This window comes from Gavialis gangeticus, unplaced genomic scaffold (genome assembly GCF_001723915.1).
Source record: "Gavialis gangeticus isolate Ggan-Ray unplaced genomic scaffold, GavGan_comp1, whole genome shotgun sequence".
Classification (NCBI taxonomy): Eukaryota; Metazoa; Chordata; order Crocodylia; family Gavialidae; genus Gavialis; species Gavialis gangeticus.
Window position 1 is genome coordinate 17,627,044 of NW_017729008.1, and position 16,791 is coordinate 17,643,834.

At 40.7% G+C, this 16,791-nt stretch overlaps 1 protein-coding gene across 1 annotated transcript in view; it reads left to right on the forward strand.

Annotated features, from left to right (window-relative positions):
- Window positions 1–16,791, forward strand: part of RELN (reelin) — a gene marked incomplete at its 5' end in the record, with an annotated part of 668,605 nt that overhangs the window by 482,194 nt on the left and 169,620 nt on the right. The window contains 5 exons of the mRNA XM_019509331.1: window positions 4,581–4,709; window positions 6,745–6,854; window positions 9,421–9,487; window positions 12,000–12,233; window positions 12,849–13,010. Of these exons, the coding sequence (XP_019364876.1) occupies window positions 4,581–4,709; window positions 6,745–6,854; window positions 9,421–9,487; window positions 12,000–12,233; window positions 12,849–13,010 (702 nt within the window). The remainder of the gene's footprint in view (window positions 1–4,580; window positions 4,710–6,744; window positions 6,855–9,420; window positions 9,488–11,999; window positions 12,234–12,848; window positions 13,011–16,791) is intronic.

Sequence of the window (16,791 nt, forward strand, 5' to 3'; positions counted from 1 at the left end):
TATGGCTGTGGTCATTCTGTTCCTGTCACAGGCTTTTATTGGGGCTTTATTCTCCTCTGAGTTACAACCTTATATTTCCTTATTAATTAAATGTCAGCTTTCTACAACAAATGTAGCTTGGTTTGGAAGTGGCATGAAGCAACTTTTAACGGCAGTCTAGTATGTGATTAAGGTACTGGGCTTGTTCTGTGGAGATTGTGGTCAACTCCTGTGCCTTCAGCAAATTCCCTTTGTGACTATAGGCAAACTAATCAAAGCCTGATCCATTGAAGTTAAGGACAAAGCTCCTATTGACTTCACTGGTCAAAAAGTCAGGACTCAGTTCCTCTTCTACACTATGAAGATAGCAATACTTCCCAACCTCACTGCTTAAAATACGTATTTTTTCATCCCTCGTCTGACATAACTCTAGTTGATTTTAATGGGACTTTTATTCAGTAGGACGTGGTACTTCATGCTTTGTAAGGTAAAGGCATTAGATGTGAGATGAAAAAACTGGAATTAGATGTGAGATGGAAAAACTTCCTGTATCTTATAAAATATACCTTACTATCATGGCTTTCTCAGTTAACCAGGAAATAAAGGAGAACTGTCTCCAAAATAGACTTGTATATAAACTGTGCTTAAGATGACACAGTGCTACGTGGCTAGGTATGTGCCTGCAACAACCTTGCTTACTGACCTTCCCTAGATTATTGCTGCCACAAAACTGAATACCTCCCATAGAAATGGTTCACAGTGGCCATTTTTAGGTCAGGAGTGTATAGCTATATACATGAAGACCATCACATCTAGGCCTACTTTATATAAACTTTGTGGCTTCACTTCCAGAGGGGCTTTGAAGTGTGGAGGAGGAAAGAGCATGGAGGAAGCCAACTGTTGCTCGGTTTTTCACCCCCATAGATGGCTTTCTTGTGATCATCCATGTGTAATGGTTGCCAGAATTTGTGCTATTATATTTAAGGGTTTTAAAAGCAATTTCAAGTATTTGTAGCAATAAGTTTCCAACAACTTAAAAAATAAATTTAAAATGAGCCTTTTAAATAAATATTTATTTTAAAATGCATAAATAAACATATTTATTATATAATCTATGACAGTTTTTCTGTGTGACTTTTCAGAAGAGTTTTTTTTAAATTTTGAAAGATTAATTTTCTTCCCCTTAATACAGCATTTCTAAGACAGAAGTGTGTTCCTTCACAGCAATAAAAGAGCTAACTCCCTGTAAGCCTGATTTGCATGTCACAAATAATTTGGCAGTTCAGGTCTCCTTGTCTACAGCATTATTCATAACGCTTTCATTACTGTGCACGTAAGAGACTCTCACAGAATAAGTTCCATGAATATGACCTTCTAAGGTGTCACTGTAGTTAAATCTAAAATTAACTAGTTGAAACCTCATAAAGAATTTTAATAAACATTTGTTATATCAAAACAATAGTTACACAGTAAGACCCACTTTAAGTAAAGTCATATTCTCAGCAAATTATTCTGAAATGGAAAAGTCATAATCCTATAATTTTGTGTCAGAAAGATGAATTATGACTTTGTTAATGGTTCATTGGTATTATTTAAAATGGAGAAAATTGTGCTGAGCAAATTACTGTACATGTATATTTCAATAAAGCAACAAATCCTTAATAAATTAATCACTTTCTAAATTACTTATGGAAGCTTCACAGAATGTTAGAAATCTAAGAACATCCCTAGAGTCATTTGTTGTAAACACTTGAAACATGAGCCAGAGTAAAATTCAAGGGAGGAAATACAATCAGTATCTTCTGGGGAGCTGAACCTCTCCATGAACCTTTTTAAACATAACACAGGGAATGATGCTGCACTGCCAAGTTTTCTCCTGGTCTAATTTCCTTCTCTAGCCAGATGCACCAGTGCGTTTGTCCAGTTTTGGAGGTACCCACATATTTGACATTTGTGTTACTAATGCAGCATAAAACAGCAGTGGTGCTGGTGATCCTGCTCTAGCCCTCAGGAATTCTGCAGAGCTCTTGTAGGTCGTACATGGAAATTTGAATTTGTTCAAGTGACTCATTAAATCCACCACTACTCTGCACATGTCCTATTTAGGAGACAGGAAGCTTTCACAGGCCTTTTTAACTAGGACTATGGACAGAAGAAAAAATTAAACTACGTTAGAAGATGGGGAGAAGGACTTACCACCTGTGAGTGAGTGTCTGCAGGCATGTCTACAGGTCTATTAATGCGCTTTGCCTAATGTCTGTTAAATTTAGCACCTCCAGTGTGAGGGCATTTTTACATGTGCTCCAGGAGTGCTGGGGACAGCACTTTAATTACAGCAGCACCCAGACCCGCTCTAATTAAAGCACCACCATGTCTCATGTATCAGCATCCCCATGCTTAAAAATGGTGGCGGGGGAGCTTGAACTAAAGCTCGTTCAACAAGTTTTAGTTCATGTGCCCCTGCTGCCATTTTTAAGCATGAGGATGCTGATACACAAGATGCAGGAGGCTGCTGGAGCACAGTTATTGCCAGCTTTGACACACTGTGATTACAGCATATGTAATGACAATGCATCGGAGCAGCCTCTGCACTCATGTACAGGCACCCTGAGGTACTAACTAATGCACATTAGGCTGCCCTAATGCACAGGAGCGAAAGTGCATGCTTTTTTAGTGATGCTTAATGCACAGTAGTTTATTTTTACTGCACATTAGCATATTAGCATGGTTTTTTATGCAGCACTTTAATGCATAGTAAAATATGTTACTGCACATTAAAACACACATGTAGATGTGCCCAGCTGGTTCATTTTAACTGTTGTGTGTACTCACTCCTATCCTACAGTGAGTGAAACTAAACTGGAGCAGTTTGCCCTGGAATAAAAAGCTACAAGGGTTAGCCTCTATGGGCATTTATACACGTGCTCTGGTGGGGGGAGGTGTTTTAATTAGAGCAGCTCTCAGAGCTGATTTAACTAAAGCACCTGGAGCATCTTGGGTATCAGTGTCCCTGCACTTAAAAATGGCAGTGGGAGTGCTTTAACTAATCTTATCAAATGAGCTTTAGTTAAAGTGCCCCTGCCATCATTTTTAAGTATGGAGATGCTGATCCATGAGACATTGGAGTCCTCTGGAGCATGGTAATTACCATGCTCCAACAGACTTGATTAATTGAGTCTGCTCAGACACGCTGTAATTACAGCACATTGGAGCAGCCTTGCTGCTCATACATAGGCACCCTGTTTGCTGTGGAATAGACAAAATAGTTAAAATAGACCAGCTTGAAATGTAGGTGCCCCCTCCTCTCCCATATCCCAAGTGGTTCTGAAGTCTTCTCTGAATTCAGAACATACCTGCTGTATGACTGCTATTTGATACCAGGTGGGTGACACTTCTCCTAAGTATAACTTACCTAATGTTACCTATCCATCCAGCCCCCCTGTATGTAGAAAGATGCAGTTATGGGTAGAGGCAATGAGCAGTTAGTTCCCCCACTCCCAAATATGAAGTGAAGTTTATTCCTTTTTTGAATGACACACGGGCCCTTGCAAAGGGCTTTGAAGGCCATCACATCTAATTCCCATTAGAGAGCAAGAAAAGTAGAGGCATGTTAGGTAAAGGAATGACATTCTTTCTTCTGTCTTTTAAATGTATAACTTTCTGGTGATTGACCATAGCAGAGGCCTTTCCCAAGTCTTATATGAAAAACAAAACAAAAAGAATGAATTAAAATGAAGGAAAACTAGTGTGTCTGTCCAGCAATGAGAGAATTCACCGCTGTTACTCCAACTGTTATGACTATTGCCAGCTTTCTGCTTGGGGGAGTGGAAGGCCAGACCAAATATAGGTGACCTGCATGATATAGAGCTCATTTACATATTTCACAGTGCACAGCTAAAATGTAGGCGTTTCTTTAACAGGCATATTTTTCCTGAATAGGTTGACTTATTGTAGAGCAAGTATCAACAGCCCTCCGTGGTATGGATGGCTTAGAGAATCAGAAATATTTTGAGCCAGGTGGTGTTTTTATTTGGTTTCCTTATCAAAGTAGCTATTTTTGTATGCCAAAAATATATCAGTAGCCATGTGATGTGCTATGTATTTGGTCAGTTAGTCACTTGGCCTTTCAGTCCAGGTGACTCTGGGCAAAGCAAATGTAAATAACAGATCAATTGCTATCTTAATCTACTGTCCCTCCCAAATAAATAACATTTCACAGTGAGATTCTTCCTCTCAGTCTCTTCAGCATTCTCTGACCTGGTTTTTCCCAACACATCAGAGTATCATCAATCCCATTTAAACACAGTGTAAAAAATAATCTCATAATGAGCAAACAAAGACTGTAGTAATTGCTTTCCTATCCATCAGGTAAAGGCTTTCTGACATAGATTACTTTCTGTTGTCTTTAAAAGACTGCATTTGTTTTCTGTTTGGAGTTTGTGCTTTGTGCTTAAAGCATTTCATACCTCAGCATCAGAGTTATCAATTATTAAGCAGCCAGTGGGTTTTAAAGCTTTTATATGCTGGTGCTACAAATACAGATTTATTGCATTTAGTCAGAGATCAATACTCACAGTGTGTTTGTTTCTTTGTATTGTCAGTGTCAGCTTGGAGTTTTCAACCAATCATGGTCGTTCCTGGTCCTTGCTTCACTCAGAGTGCCTGCCTGAGATATGTGCTGGACCTCATCTTCCTCATAGCACAGTCTATGCCTCTGAAAACTATAGTGGGTAAGAGAATTGTCTGCCAAGATAACTATGGTTCTAGACTAGGAAAGAAAGTCAACATTTGTTTACACTGGAAAGCAATGAGTCAACAATCCCTGTTTAACCTTTCATTTCTGACTAGCTGAGAACAGGAAACATGGGGCATGCCAGCCCCTGTGACTACCCAAATATGAAATATGAAGGGCACACGGATGCAGACAGAAATGCAGCTTCCAGCCGTAACTCGAAATGTTTTCTGCAAAGTGTTCTGAGTTACAAAGTTACCCCAGACCAAACAGAAGTTCACTGCTGGTTCCAGCGGGGAGGGGAATCTAGCTGCGGGCTGGGATCCTGCACCCAGTTTGCCATAGCAGTGGCCAGGCTCTCTGCCAGTGCTCACTGTTTTCAGAATGGGAGGGGGGAAGGCAGTGGAGGGAGCTCCTTCTTGGGGCTCCCCAGCTGGTGCTGAAGGGTGAGGTGGATGAATTGGAGCCCCCCACCTTGTGGTAGGGTGAGCTCCAATACACCCACCCTACCCTCCATGGGGGCTGTAAAACCCAAGACTGAACTCCCTGTGCTCCCTTTCCCCCCTCCCATTCTGAAAACAGTGACAAGCAGGGAGCTTCACAAACACAAGTTACAAAAGATGCTGCATTTTGAAACATCTTCATCTGATACCTCATGCACTGAGGGGTCAGATTTTCATCCAATGGGCCATTTTTTAAGTGGTCTTCAGCCATGCACTTGTGTTTAGTCACAGCAATAAACTGCTTTCTGTGGCCAGATTGGGCAAAAATTGAAACTTCTGTCCGTGCTCAGGGTGTTTTTGTTTGTCCAGTGATGTTTTTGTGATGCTACATGCAAAAAAAAAAAAAATTAAATGAAAGTAACCTATCTGAGAGTTACCTGTTTTGATAAATCCAGTAAATGGTAATAAATAAAAATGAAGGGCATGATTTACAAAATCATGCATTCTTACTATTTTAAATTATGATTATACAGATTACACTGGAAACCAGGATCTCACTAGCTAGAAGCTCTCAGTGCAACAGTTTTATTGTACAGAACTACATGTAGGTGCTCAATAAGAAAAAGAAATTGCCATTGAATGACAAATCCTAATACATGGGTGACTGGTGCCTCCCAAGTCTGGGGGGGTGGGGCAGGGGGTGGCATCAGCTCGCCAACAGGGGTGGAGGGGCAGCAACTGATCAGTGAAACTGTAAGTACACTTCCGCAGGGACTTCCAGTTTCATGGCTGGCGCTTCCAGGGGGTCTATGTGCACCCATGTGCACCCCCTCCATGTCACCAATGCCTAATTATGTGCTAATATAACAGAGGAAAGGAGGAAGGCCCTTTACTTATACTCTTAACTACACTACCAATGAAAAGTGACTGCCAAAGGGTTCCTCTCACATAGGGGTGAGGAACCTTGGTGTCACAGATATTTACAATCCCACCATTCTTTCCCCCTCAGAATAAAGTCTTGTCATGGGTATGACTGGGGTAGGGAGCATAGTAAGTGTTGCTGTAAGACTCTTGGGTGCCACAATAGCTGACTTTAATGTAGAACAGACATGAGGTATCTGGATAATATGGGCATCTGGTGGTCATGCAAATACTTAAAACAGGTAGAAGCTGCAGTATGAACAAGATCCAGTCACAAGACTGGGTGGCTCGGTCTGTGTCAAATAATTCCTCTCTGGGGCCTCAACCAAGAGTTTAATTCAGTCTGTAGCTTAAGGGGAGCCCATAGCTTTGGAGAGATGCATTGCTAAAAGAGTTGTGATAACTTTACTTCTGTGAGTAGAAATGAGTGATTTTTTTACAGTGTTTTAAATAACATATACTGCACAGTACACAGTAAATAATTTTGCTGTGCCAACAATTCTGCTTTCATTTGCACTTTCCAAATTGACATGTGAAAGTGAAATTTAGGCCCATGTGTATATCATATGCTTAGTACTCTTCTGAGTAAAATAAAGACCTCTGAAATTCATACAGATGCTTAGCCACTATCATTTTAAAAGGTAGGAACTTGTGTTAAATGTATTTCAGGTGGAGCCGGATAACTATTCCCCTTCCCAATGCGGCATTAACCGAAAACACGAGGATTCGATGGAGACAAATTGGACCAGTCCTTGGAAATATGTGGGCAATTGATAATAGTCAGTATTCATCATCATCACGTATAATTTGAGTAGAATATCCATGGACTACGCTTAGTAAACACACATTTGGCAATGTCATAAGCCTCAGGATTTGCAGTTTGTTAAATGTACTTCCTTCTTATGTGAAGTTAGCAGACAGTGGGCACATGTACATGTGCATTAACACGCTTTAGTTAATGTGCATTTAATCAAGTACCCCTGGATGCCTGTACACGAGCGCAGAGGCTAATCTGACACACTGTAATCCATTAGATTAATTGAGTCTGCTGGAGTGTGGTAATTACTGTGCTCCAGCAACCTCCCACATCTCATGTATCAGCAAACCCCACACTTCAAAATGGTGGCAGGGGTGCTTGAACTGCAGCTCATCAAATGAGATTTAGTTCAAGTGCCCCTGGTGCCATTTTGAAATGCAGGGATGCTGATACACAAGAGGCTGCGGTGTCTTAACTAGAGTGGCTCTCGGAGCCTCTCTAACTAAAGCACCACCCTCCCCACCACCTCCAGAGCAAATGTAAAAAAGCTTAAAACTGCCAGGATACTTCTATCTATTTATCTATATGTACCTAGAAAGATATTTATGTTTATATATTTACATTTTAAATGATGCATATCACATCTAATGTACCCATAAAATAAATATAGCTGGATCTATCTCTCAGTCTATAGATCTAATAATCTGTAATGTAGATAGATCATAGAATCATAGAAAGTTATGGTTGGATGGGACCTCAGGAAGTCATGTAGTCCACCCCCTGCTCAAAGTAGGACCAACCCCAACTAGATCATCGCAGCCAAAGATTTGTGTAGTTGGGTTTTGAAAACCCCCAAGGATGGTGCTTCCACCACCTCTCTGGATAACCTGTTCCAGTGTTTCACTACCTTCCCAGTGAGAAAATTCTTCCTAATATCTAACCTAAATTTCCCTTGCTGCAACTTGAGACTGTTGCTCCTTGTTCTGTCATCTGTCACCACTGGGAACAATCTAGTTCCATCCTCTTTGGAACTGCCCTTCAGGTAATTGAAGGCTGCTATTAAGTCTCCTCTTCTCTAGGCTAAATAAGCCCAGTTCCCTCAGTCTTGCCTCGTAAGTAATGTCCCCCAGCCCTCTCACCATTTTTGTTGCCCTCCACTGTTGCCCTCCAATTTATCCACATCCTTTCAGCAGTGGGGTGCCCAGAACCGAACACAGTACTCCAGATGTAGCCTTACCAGTGCTGAATAGAGGGGAACAATCACTTCTCTTGACATACTGGCAGCACACCAACAAGTGCAGCCGAGGATACCATTAGCCTTCTTGGCAACAAGGGCACACTGTTGGCTCATACTGAGCTTATTGTCCACTGTAACCCCCAAGTCCTTTTCTGCAGAGCTGCAGCCCAGCCAGTTAGCCCCCAGCCTGTACCAGTGCATGGGATTGTTCCATGCTAAGTGCAGGACTTTGCACTTGTCCATGTTGAACCCTTGTGAGATTCCTTTTGCCCCAATACTCTGATTTATCTAGGTTACTCTGAATCCTAGCTGTACCCTACAGCATATCTACTACTCCCCCCAGCTTGGTGTCAACTGCAGAGTTGCTGAGGGTGCACTCTGTGCCATCTTCCAGGTTGTTGATGAAGACATTGAACAAAACTGGCCCCTGGACCAACCCCCTAGGGCACTCCACTTGATATCAGCTGCCAACTAGACATTGAGCCATTGATTGCTACCCTCTGAGCCTGATGCTCCAGCCAGTTTTCTATCCACCTTACAGTCCATTCATCCAGCCCATACTTCCTTAGCTTGTCTGCAAGAATGTTGTGGGAGACTGTATCAAAAGCCTTGCTAAAATCAAGATATATCACATCTACTGGTCTCCCCGCATCCACAAAGCCAGTCATCTCAGCATAGATAGCAATCAGGTTGATCAGACATAACTTGCCCTTCAGTAAGTATATACACACACACACACATTTATATATATGCATATATAAACAAATAGGAACATGTCTCTCAAGTATACATATATGTTTGTGTGTGTGTTTGTGTAAGTATGTGTATATATAGAAAGAAAGAGAGAGTGCTAATGAAGTAGTTAATTTTCATTACTTTCTTATGATATTGTTTCCTTATTCACTTTAATGGGATTTAGTATCAACTCCGCATTTCCAAGGCAAAATTAATGCTTGCTTTTAGAGAGAGTGACATTATGTCAAAAATAAAGCAAAAATGAAGGCTAAGTGCATGGATACATACACAATTAGATGTCAAAACACTGGTGAGTGTGAAAGTCAGTAAAGGTGAGTTACTGTGTAGGGAAATGTGAAATGTAACTCAGTACAAGTTCAGGGAAACAAAAGTATGATAAAGTCAGGGTAAGTCTATAGTCTTTAGGACAATGCACTAGAAACAGAAGCAAGTAGAATACAAATGCATGATTTGGAATACCAATACAAAATTTTTATTAGTAGTAGTAGGAGTTTTAATGATGATAATGATTATTATAATCCATATATTGGTGTTGGCTGTCTTCTGTTTGTCACATAATACAGCCTTTCATTTAACTCATTTCTCTTCTCTGCAGTTTATATTGGTCCATCTTGCCTCAAATTCTGCTCGGGGCGAGGACAATGCACTAGAAATGGCTGCAAGTAAGGGTTCTGATAATTCAAGTGTTAATATGTTTGCTTTTTGTCAGGTAGTTCATTTTGTACTCTAACATTTACAAAATTCTTCATTTCATTTGTAATGCTATAAAGCTAAAAAATCAAATAATGTAGCATTTGATAAAGTTTAATCTTTCTAAATTACAGTGTTTTTAGTAATTTTGGCACTTTATTTAATAATTTTCTTGTATAATTAACCTGGAAAGGGTCTGACTTCCCATTCCTTTTGAATGCACTGTATTACACTCAAGAAATGTTAATTACATATGGTTACATCCTTTTTATGATAAATTGTGGCTGCATCACTTTTTCATTAGTTGTGCCAATAATGAACAGAATAGAGTCTTTATCTTTGTAGTTTTGGTAAACTGAGCCAAAAGGAGTTGAATTTTAGAGGGTCAGCACTTTGTGCTTTTTGAAAAATAAGCTTCTTCAAGGGGTCTTAACCCAAGGCAGCAAGGCAGTCAAAGTCACTGGGCATTTTGGAAATGTTAGGTTAATTATATTCAGGTATTAGAGTGAGCTCAATCACATGCTGAGTTCTGCTTTATTGTTAGTTATAATCATGTTTGACAAGCTGCAAATATAAGTAAGATAATAACTTGGCACGAGCCAGTCTGTAGTATTACGGCCCCGCTACATGTACAGGTAAAGGCACAGTGGGATCTAATGTGAGATCCACGCAATTGCACCCTCTTCTGTACCACATGTTCATGGCAGGAGGTGTGACTGTGGGATTGTGCACTAGATCCCATCACACCTTATCACCAGTGCGGGGAGAGCCTGAGATCAGGTTCCCAAGCTCCCCCTGCACCAGCTCCCATGGCTGTGAGCACCACATCTGATGGCTCACAGCAGGAATAGTCCCAGAAACACTGCTTCCACTACCAGCTCATCAGCTGCAGGGCTTGCGGTGGGGAAGAATGCTGCAGCCACTGTGAGCCCCACAGCTGAAGAAGCTTGTAGCAGCGTTCTCCCTGCTGCCCCCACTCTGAACCCTGGAGCCAATGGTGCTTCCCCCACTGCAAACCCTGCAGCTGATGAGGTTCACAGCAGCATCCGCGTTCTTCCCACTGCAAGCCTCATAGCCAGTGACACTGCCCTGCTGTGAGCCCTGCAGGCAACAAGGCTCCCAGCAGTGCCAATGTTCCCAGTGCTACCCCTGCTGTGAGGTCAGCACCTCACAAGGCTCCCCAGGAAGTGGTGATCTTCCTGCTGCGGGCCCCACAGTTGGTGAGGTTCACAGTGGGGGCAGTGCCTGGAATGGTACCACCACTGCGAGCCTTGCAGCTGCAGGCCTAGTAGTGGGTGGTTCACTCCTGTGGCTGGGAGCTCCTCAATTCATGGGGCTCCCAGCTGCAGGGGAGCACTTGGCACATGTTGAGCGCATATTCAGTTAATTGAGCCCATGTTCAATTAATGCCATGATTAGAACAGTCTACATTTTTTGTGGAATAACTGTGTAGCTTATTGCTTGCTTTATCATGCCATTGATTGGTTGAATGTGTGGCTGGGTCATAACATAAGGCATAATTAACTGGTTAAGCACACCTTAAGTAACATGTAGAAGGGGCCTTAGAGACATCTTTGTACCAAAAAGAAAACAAAGCAGTTCTATATTTTTGTTTTAGATGAAGATATTGATCTCTTTTTACATGCATGTGAGATTTCTTTCTAAACAGGGAAGTTAAATATTGACCAGAGCAAAAACATTGTCCGTAGAATATTTCATAGTTTCATAGTTTCTAGGGTCGGAAGGGACCTGAGCAGATCATCTAATCCAACCCCCTGCCATGGCAGGAAAGAGTACTGGGGTCAAACAACCCCAGCAAGGTGTTCATCTAACCTGCTCTTAAAAACCCCCAGGGTAGGGGCCAGCACCACTTCTCTTGGAAGTTGGTTCCAGACCCTAGCCGCCCTGACCGTGAAGTAGCGCCTCCTGATGTCTAACCTAAACCTACCCTCTGCCAGCTTGTGTCCATTATTCCTGGTCACTCCTGGCGGTGCTCGGGGGAACAGGGACTCCCCTAATGCCTGCTGATCCCCCCTGACTAGTTTATAACAGGCCACAAGATCCCCCCTCAGCCTTCTCTTCTGGAGGCTGAACAGGTTCAGGTCCTGTAGCCTCTCCTCATAAGGCCTGCCCTGCTGTCCCCTGATCATGCAGGTGGCCCTCCTCTGGACCCTCTCCATGTTGTCCACATCCCTCTTGAAGTGCAGCACCCAGAACTGGACGCAGTACTCCAACTGCGGCCTGACCAGTGCCGCACAGAGGGGGAGGATCACCTCTTTGGACCTGCTGGAGATGCATCTTTATTCCATGAAGTATAATTTATTTAGAAAAGAGCATAGCATTTAGGCTTTATTTTTAAGGTCTAAACGTTTACAACTTATGTTTGGATGCAAAACTGTTACCTGATTTTCTACAGGAAAAACAAAAGGGAACCATAACATTAAGTCAGTATTGATTGTTGTGTTTAATCTATCCTGCTTACAGGTGTGATCCTGGCTTTTCAGGTCCTGCGTGTGAAATGGCCTCTCAGACGTTCCCAATGTTTATTTCAGAAAGCTTTGGCAACTCAAGGCTCTCTTCTTATCACAATTTTTACTCTATCCGTGGTGCTGAAGTTAGTTTTGGCTGTGGAGTACTCGCAAGTGGGAAGGCCTTGGTTTTTAACAAAGATGGAAGGCGTCAGCTTATCACTTCTTTTCTTGACAGTTCACAGTCCAGGTGAATATGACAGATTGGCAACAGGATGTAGACAAATTTAGAAACTATATTTGGAATAGTAATCTGTGGGTTTGGTTTTTAGGGATTATAATACTTGCCTTTGTTTAACCACTCTTGTAGCACAATGACAAGCATTTTGAAACACTTTGTTTTGTGTTTTAATTTTGATTGTAAGGAATAAGTAACAGTCCTTTCACTGTTCCAGATTTGTAAATAACAGATTTGTAAATAACCATTAAGCAGGTTTGGGGGCAATTATTGTACAGCCAGGTTGGAAAATATGAAATGTTAATATCAAAACTAAGTGTCAGAGCCAAGTGCTAATTAATTATTTATAAGGTTTTATTTATTTGACAGCTTGTGGCAGCTGATTAGATCCATTCAGTATCTTCTCCTCCCCTCCAGAGCCTACTAAATAATTAAATGCTGTAATGATTGGCATTTTAAAAATATATATGCCACATTGCATTACTTGACTGTAAAAACAATTTCAGCTACAAAGACCGATAAGTGGTTTTATCATAATTTGTCTCTTTTTTTCAGATCAGGAAATGTGATTAGGAAAAAACACAATATAGATAGCATACTAAAAATATTGATATCATTCCAATCTAGGTTCCTCCAGTTCACTCTGCGCCTGGGAAGCAAGTCTGTACTAAGTACCTGCAAGGCTCCTGATCAGCCTGGGGAAGGAGTGTTACTGCACTATTCTTATGACAATGGGATTACATGGAAACTACTGGAACATTATTCTTATCTCAACTACCATGAGCCAAGGTATTGAAGCAGTGGTTTGTGTAAATTCATTTGCACTGAGATGTAGGGGAGCTAATTTTATATACTGTACCCTGGCCAATTTTCTACATCACTGAAAACCAGTGTATTCACAGCACTGAGCCCTGGGCATTGGCAGTCAAACTCAGACTTGATGTGCAAGCAAATTGTCTTCAGTGGGGGTGCATATGCTTCCACAAGGAATGATTTTTATCCTCGAGAGAACAAACAAGTTGTTCCAAGTATATTTTGAAGCTCTGATAAGGAAAGGTGAACAGCACATGAGCATCAGTGATTTTTCCTTCAAAAAAACCCAAACCATCCATTTTTCCTAATACAGTTATAAATCATTAAATCTGTATCCTCCATCCCCTGGGACAGTTCAAACCAAGCTGCTAAACCTGGAGGGGGGCCAGAGGTGGTGTAAAGCATAGGTTACTTCTAGCTGACTGAGCATTCTGCAGTGACAGCTTGAGCCTCAGGAGGAATCTGGATGGCCCCTCTTTATCCCAGCATTGGCGGAGACACATCACAGACTTCCCCCTCCTTCTGTTTAGCAGGAGACCTTCATCTCTCTCCACAAACATATGCACCAATTTTGGACACATTCCATTTTTTTCCATTTGTGTTATATATAAAAAAAAAAAAGATACCAGAAACCAAGACTCCTGTTGACCTGGTAGAACAAAGGGCAGAAGGATGAGGGGGAACATAATTTCTCTCTGAATCTTCAGTCTTGTAGCAGATTGAGGAAGGACAGAAATTACAGCTAAGGGGAGAAGATAAGGCAAAACATGCACTGTTTCAAAACCCTTGATATCATACTGCATCATCCGCTTAAGCTAGAAGCTTGAGAGGTCAGAGTGTGGTCTAAACACAAATTTATTGCAAAGTCTGCAGGAAGTTTCTGCTATACATGGGGCATCCACAACCTTTCCATTAAGTACCACTGTTAATTGAGGATTCATGCTACCATCCTCTGACCAGCCATGTCTCTCTTCAACTGAGGGAAGCATCTAAGCACATACGTAATAAGCACACGATAAATTTCACTGAACTCAGTTACATATGTGCCTAGGTGTACCGCAGAATTGGCAACTTTTATGTTTTTTCATCCTGTATCTTGAACAGGGGCTAAATGAAAATTGCAGCATTAATTTCCAAGGCATCGATATGTTTTGCCTTAATCCTGATTGATTAAATATAATTTAAAGATATATTTATCCAACACAGATTGGCCTTTGCCAAGGAAGGATTTGGTTTTTTTTAATGCTAGTGTAATAACAAGACAATAAAAGACATGACTAGGAACAGTATAAAGTTAAAAAAATATGTTAACAATATTTCTTGGGAGCAATAAGAAATACTTCATGAAGCTGAGAGCTGTGACTGCCGTTGGTGGAGCCTTTATTGTGTGGCTTTAATTTCTGAAGTTTTAAATATGTCCTAAAGAATGATCTTATAAGCTCAAATACTAATAACTCTTCTTCAAAGTTTTCTTTCACTTCCTTTATTATAGTTGCATATATATTTTATATGGTGGTGTTCCTAAATTTTTTAGGATTGTAGCAGTAGGAATTATATTTCCCTAAAGGTTTTTAATATATTGTGGTATCAATTTTTTATAATAATAAGGAAAATACATGGGATTTTATTTTAATGACATTTGAGACATAAATGTAGTATATTCCTTTGATGCATAGACTTTTTTTTCTTTTCAAGATTCACTATAAGCAGTTTAATTTCCATTGTTTTGGTGGGACTAAGAATAAAGCTCAATATATACCCACCATTTTTAAAACATATAGGTTAAAAAGGTATTCTCATGGTATACGTACACTGTGCCACATAAGGATATAAAAAATTAATCATTTTTAAACCTGAATATTATGCTGACAATAAGTATGATTAAGAACATGAAGAAGGCTTCTCTTTTATATATTAAGTTGTCTAAAAATATCATCATTTTTTTGTTACCTAGATGGACCACTGTAACGTTTGGCAACCGGTCTGTATTCAGAAATTTAATTAATCCTCAGTCACATGAAAAATAATTATACATGTAATGTTCTGCTGAAAAGGTGCATTTAATCTGCTTCCATTTGACAGCTACATTTTTCTTCTAAGCAGAACAGTGGTGGCTTTTCAGTATTAGGTATGCGCATAGCTTGAAAGAATGAGATCAGAGCAAAGGTCTCTCAGCTGGTTTTTTAAAAAAAAATCTAATGGTGTTTGGCAATGGCAGTAAAAATACCTTTCTTCTCCGTGGCAGAAGAACCATCAGCATGAATTCCCTTTCTTTATCTCCCAGAAATCAAAGTCAGAGGAGAGGAGCTGCTGTTAGTGTAGATCCATTCAGGTTCCTCATGCTAACATATGTACTATATGTAGTTCACACCAGCCCCTCTGAGTTCCATTAGCCCCCTGCCTCAGGAGTATTTTAACAGGCAAGTGAAATAACATCAACGTTTCCATTATCATCAATTAATCAGTGGTGTGTGTGGTGCCTACTTTTAGGACTTTCAGTTACTGCTACTTCTACATAGGAGAAGTGACTTCTTCAGTGATAAAAATGAGCTTTAAAAAAAAGGAATCCAACAACAGGTACAGGAATAGATGTGTTCTGGGTGCTAAGAAGACATCACCATCCAACTATGCAGTGCATTGTGCTATGTGCTGGGTAACAGTGTACTTGGTGGCCCATTCTCTGCATTGGCAGTTCTCTTCAGCTTAGTTCACTTTATTAGAGGATAAGGATAAAGCTCAATGCTTTACTGTCCCTTTGACAGTCAGTAAGAATGAAATGCCCAGCTGCTGTCTGTAGATTTGATACTCCTTATGGACAAGGATTTCTTTGGCCTGGATAAAAGGTTGGTCTTATGGTTAACACAGGGATGTGGGAAACTGGGTCTTATTTCTGACACAGACTTCCAGTGTGCTTTTGAACTAGTCACTTAATCTCCTAGTCCCTGAATTTCCTTATTTGTAAAATAGAGTTAAATAGGGAGGAGCAAGAGTCACTGAGCAGTGTTTTAAAATAAAGAAAGAAAATGCACTTTTGCACATTCCTAACTGAAATATATCTTGGATTTAAAATCAAAGATAAATCAAAATTTAATTCAAGGGGGAATAAAACTAGTGGGATTATTCAATGGGCAAATGCTGTCACAGTTATCAAAGTCTTAACCTTAAGGAATCAAAATAAGTTTACAAGAAAAAATAAAGAGAACCCCAGCTGAGAGTACCACCTGGGTCTTTGGCTTCTCTGTACCGCCCTGTCTTCCCAAGTAGGGAGCTCTGTCTTCTACTTTTTCTCTGACAAGTGTTTTTACAGCTTGCTCCCTAATCATCTGACAAGCTGAGAAGAAAGGTGGTCTGGAGTTAGTCTTTGTTCCCTATTATCCATTTTGTGCTCCTTTCAAACAAAAACAGAGCTTAGGAATAGGATGCCAAACTTGGTGATAAAGGGGTTACATCCTCCACATAAAGTTTCTTAGAATTGTGTGGAACTACTTGCATGAAGAAGGTGACCGGCTATGTTGCAAACTAGTCTTGTAAGTCCTTGAAAGCTCTGGAACCAGGATAGTTCTTGTGCCAAAGATTGGGGAAAACTATAGCTGCAAAAAAAGCCATTCAAAGAGATGCCACCCATCTGCAAGTTCAGTCAGTGTGATTTGACTTAACTAAACTGATCACTTGAAAAACACCCTCTTGGAAGGCAAAGAGAAGAGTCTACAGGCACTGGTGCAACTCTGAGTTATGGTTGTGAAGTTGCTACACAGGT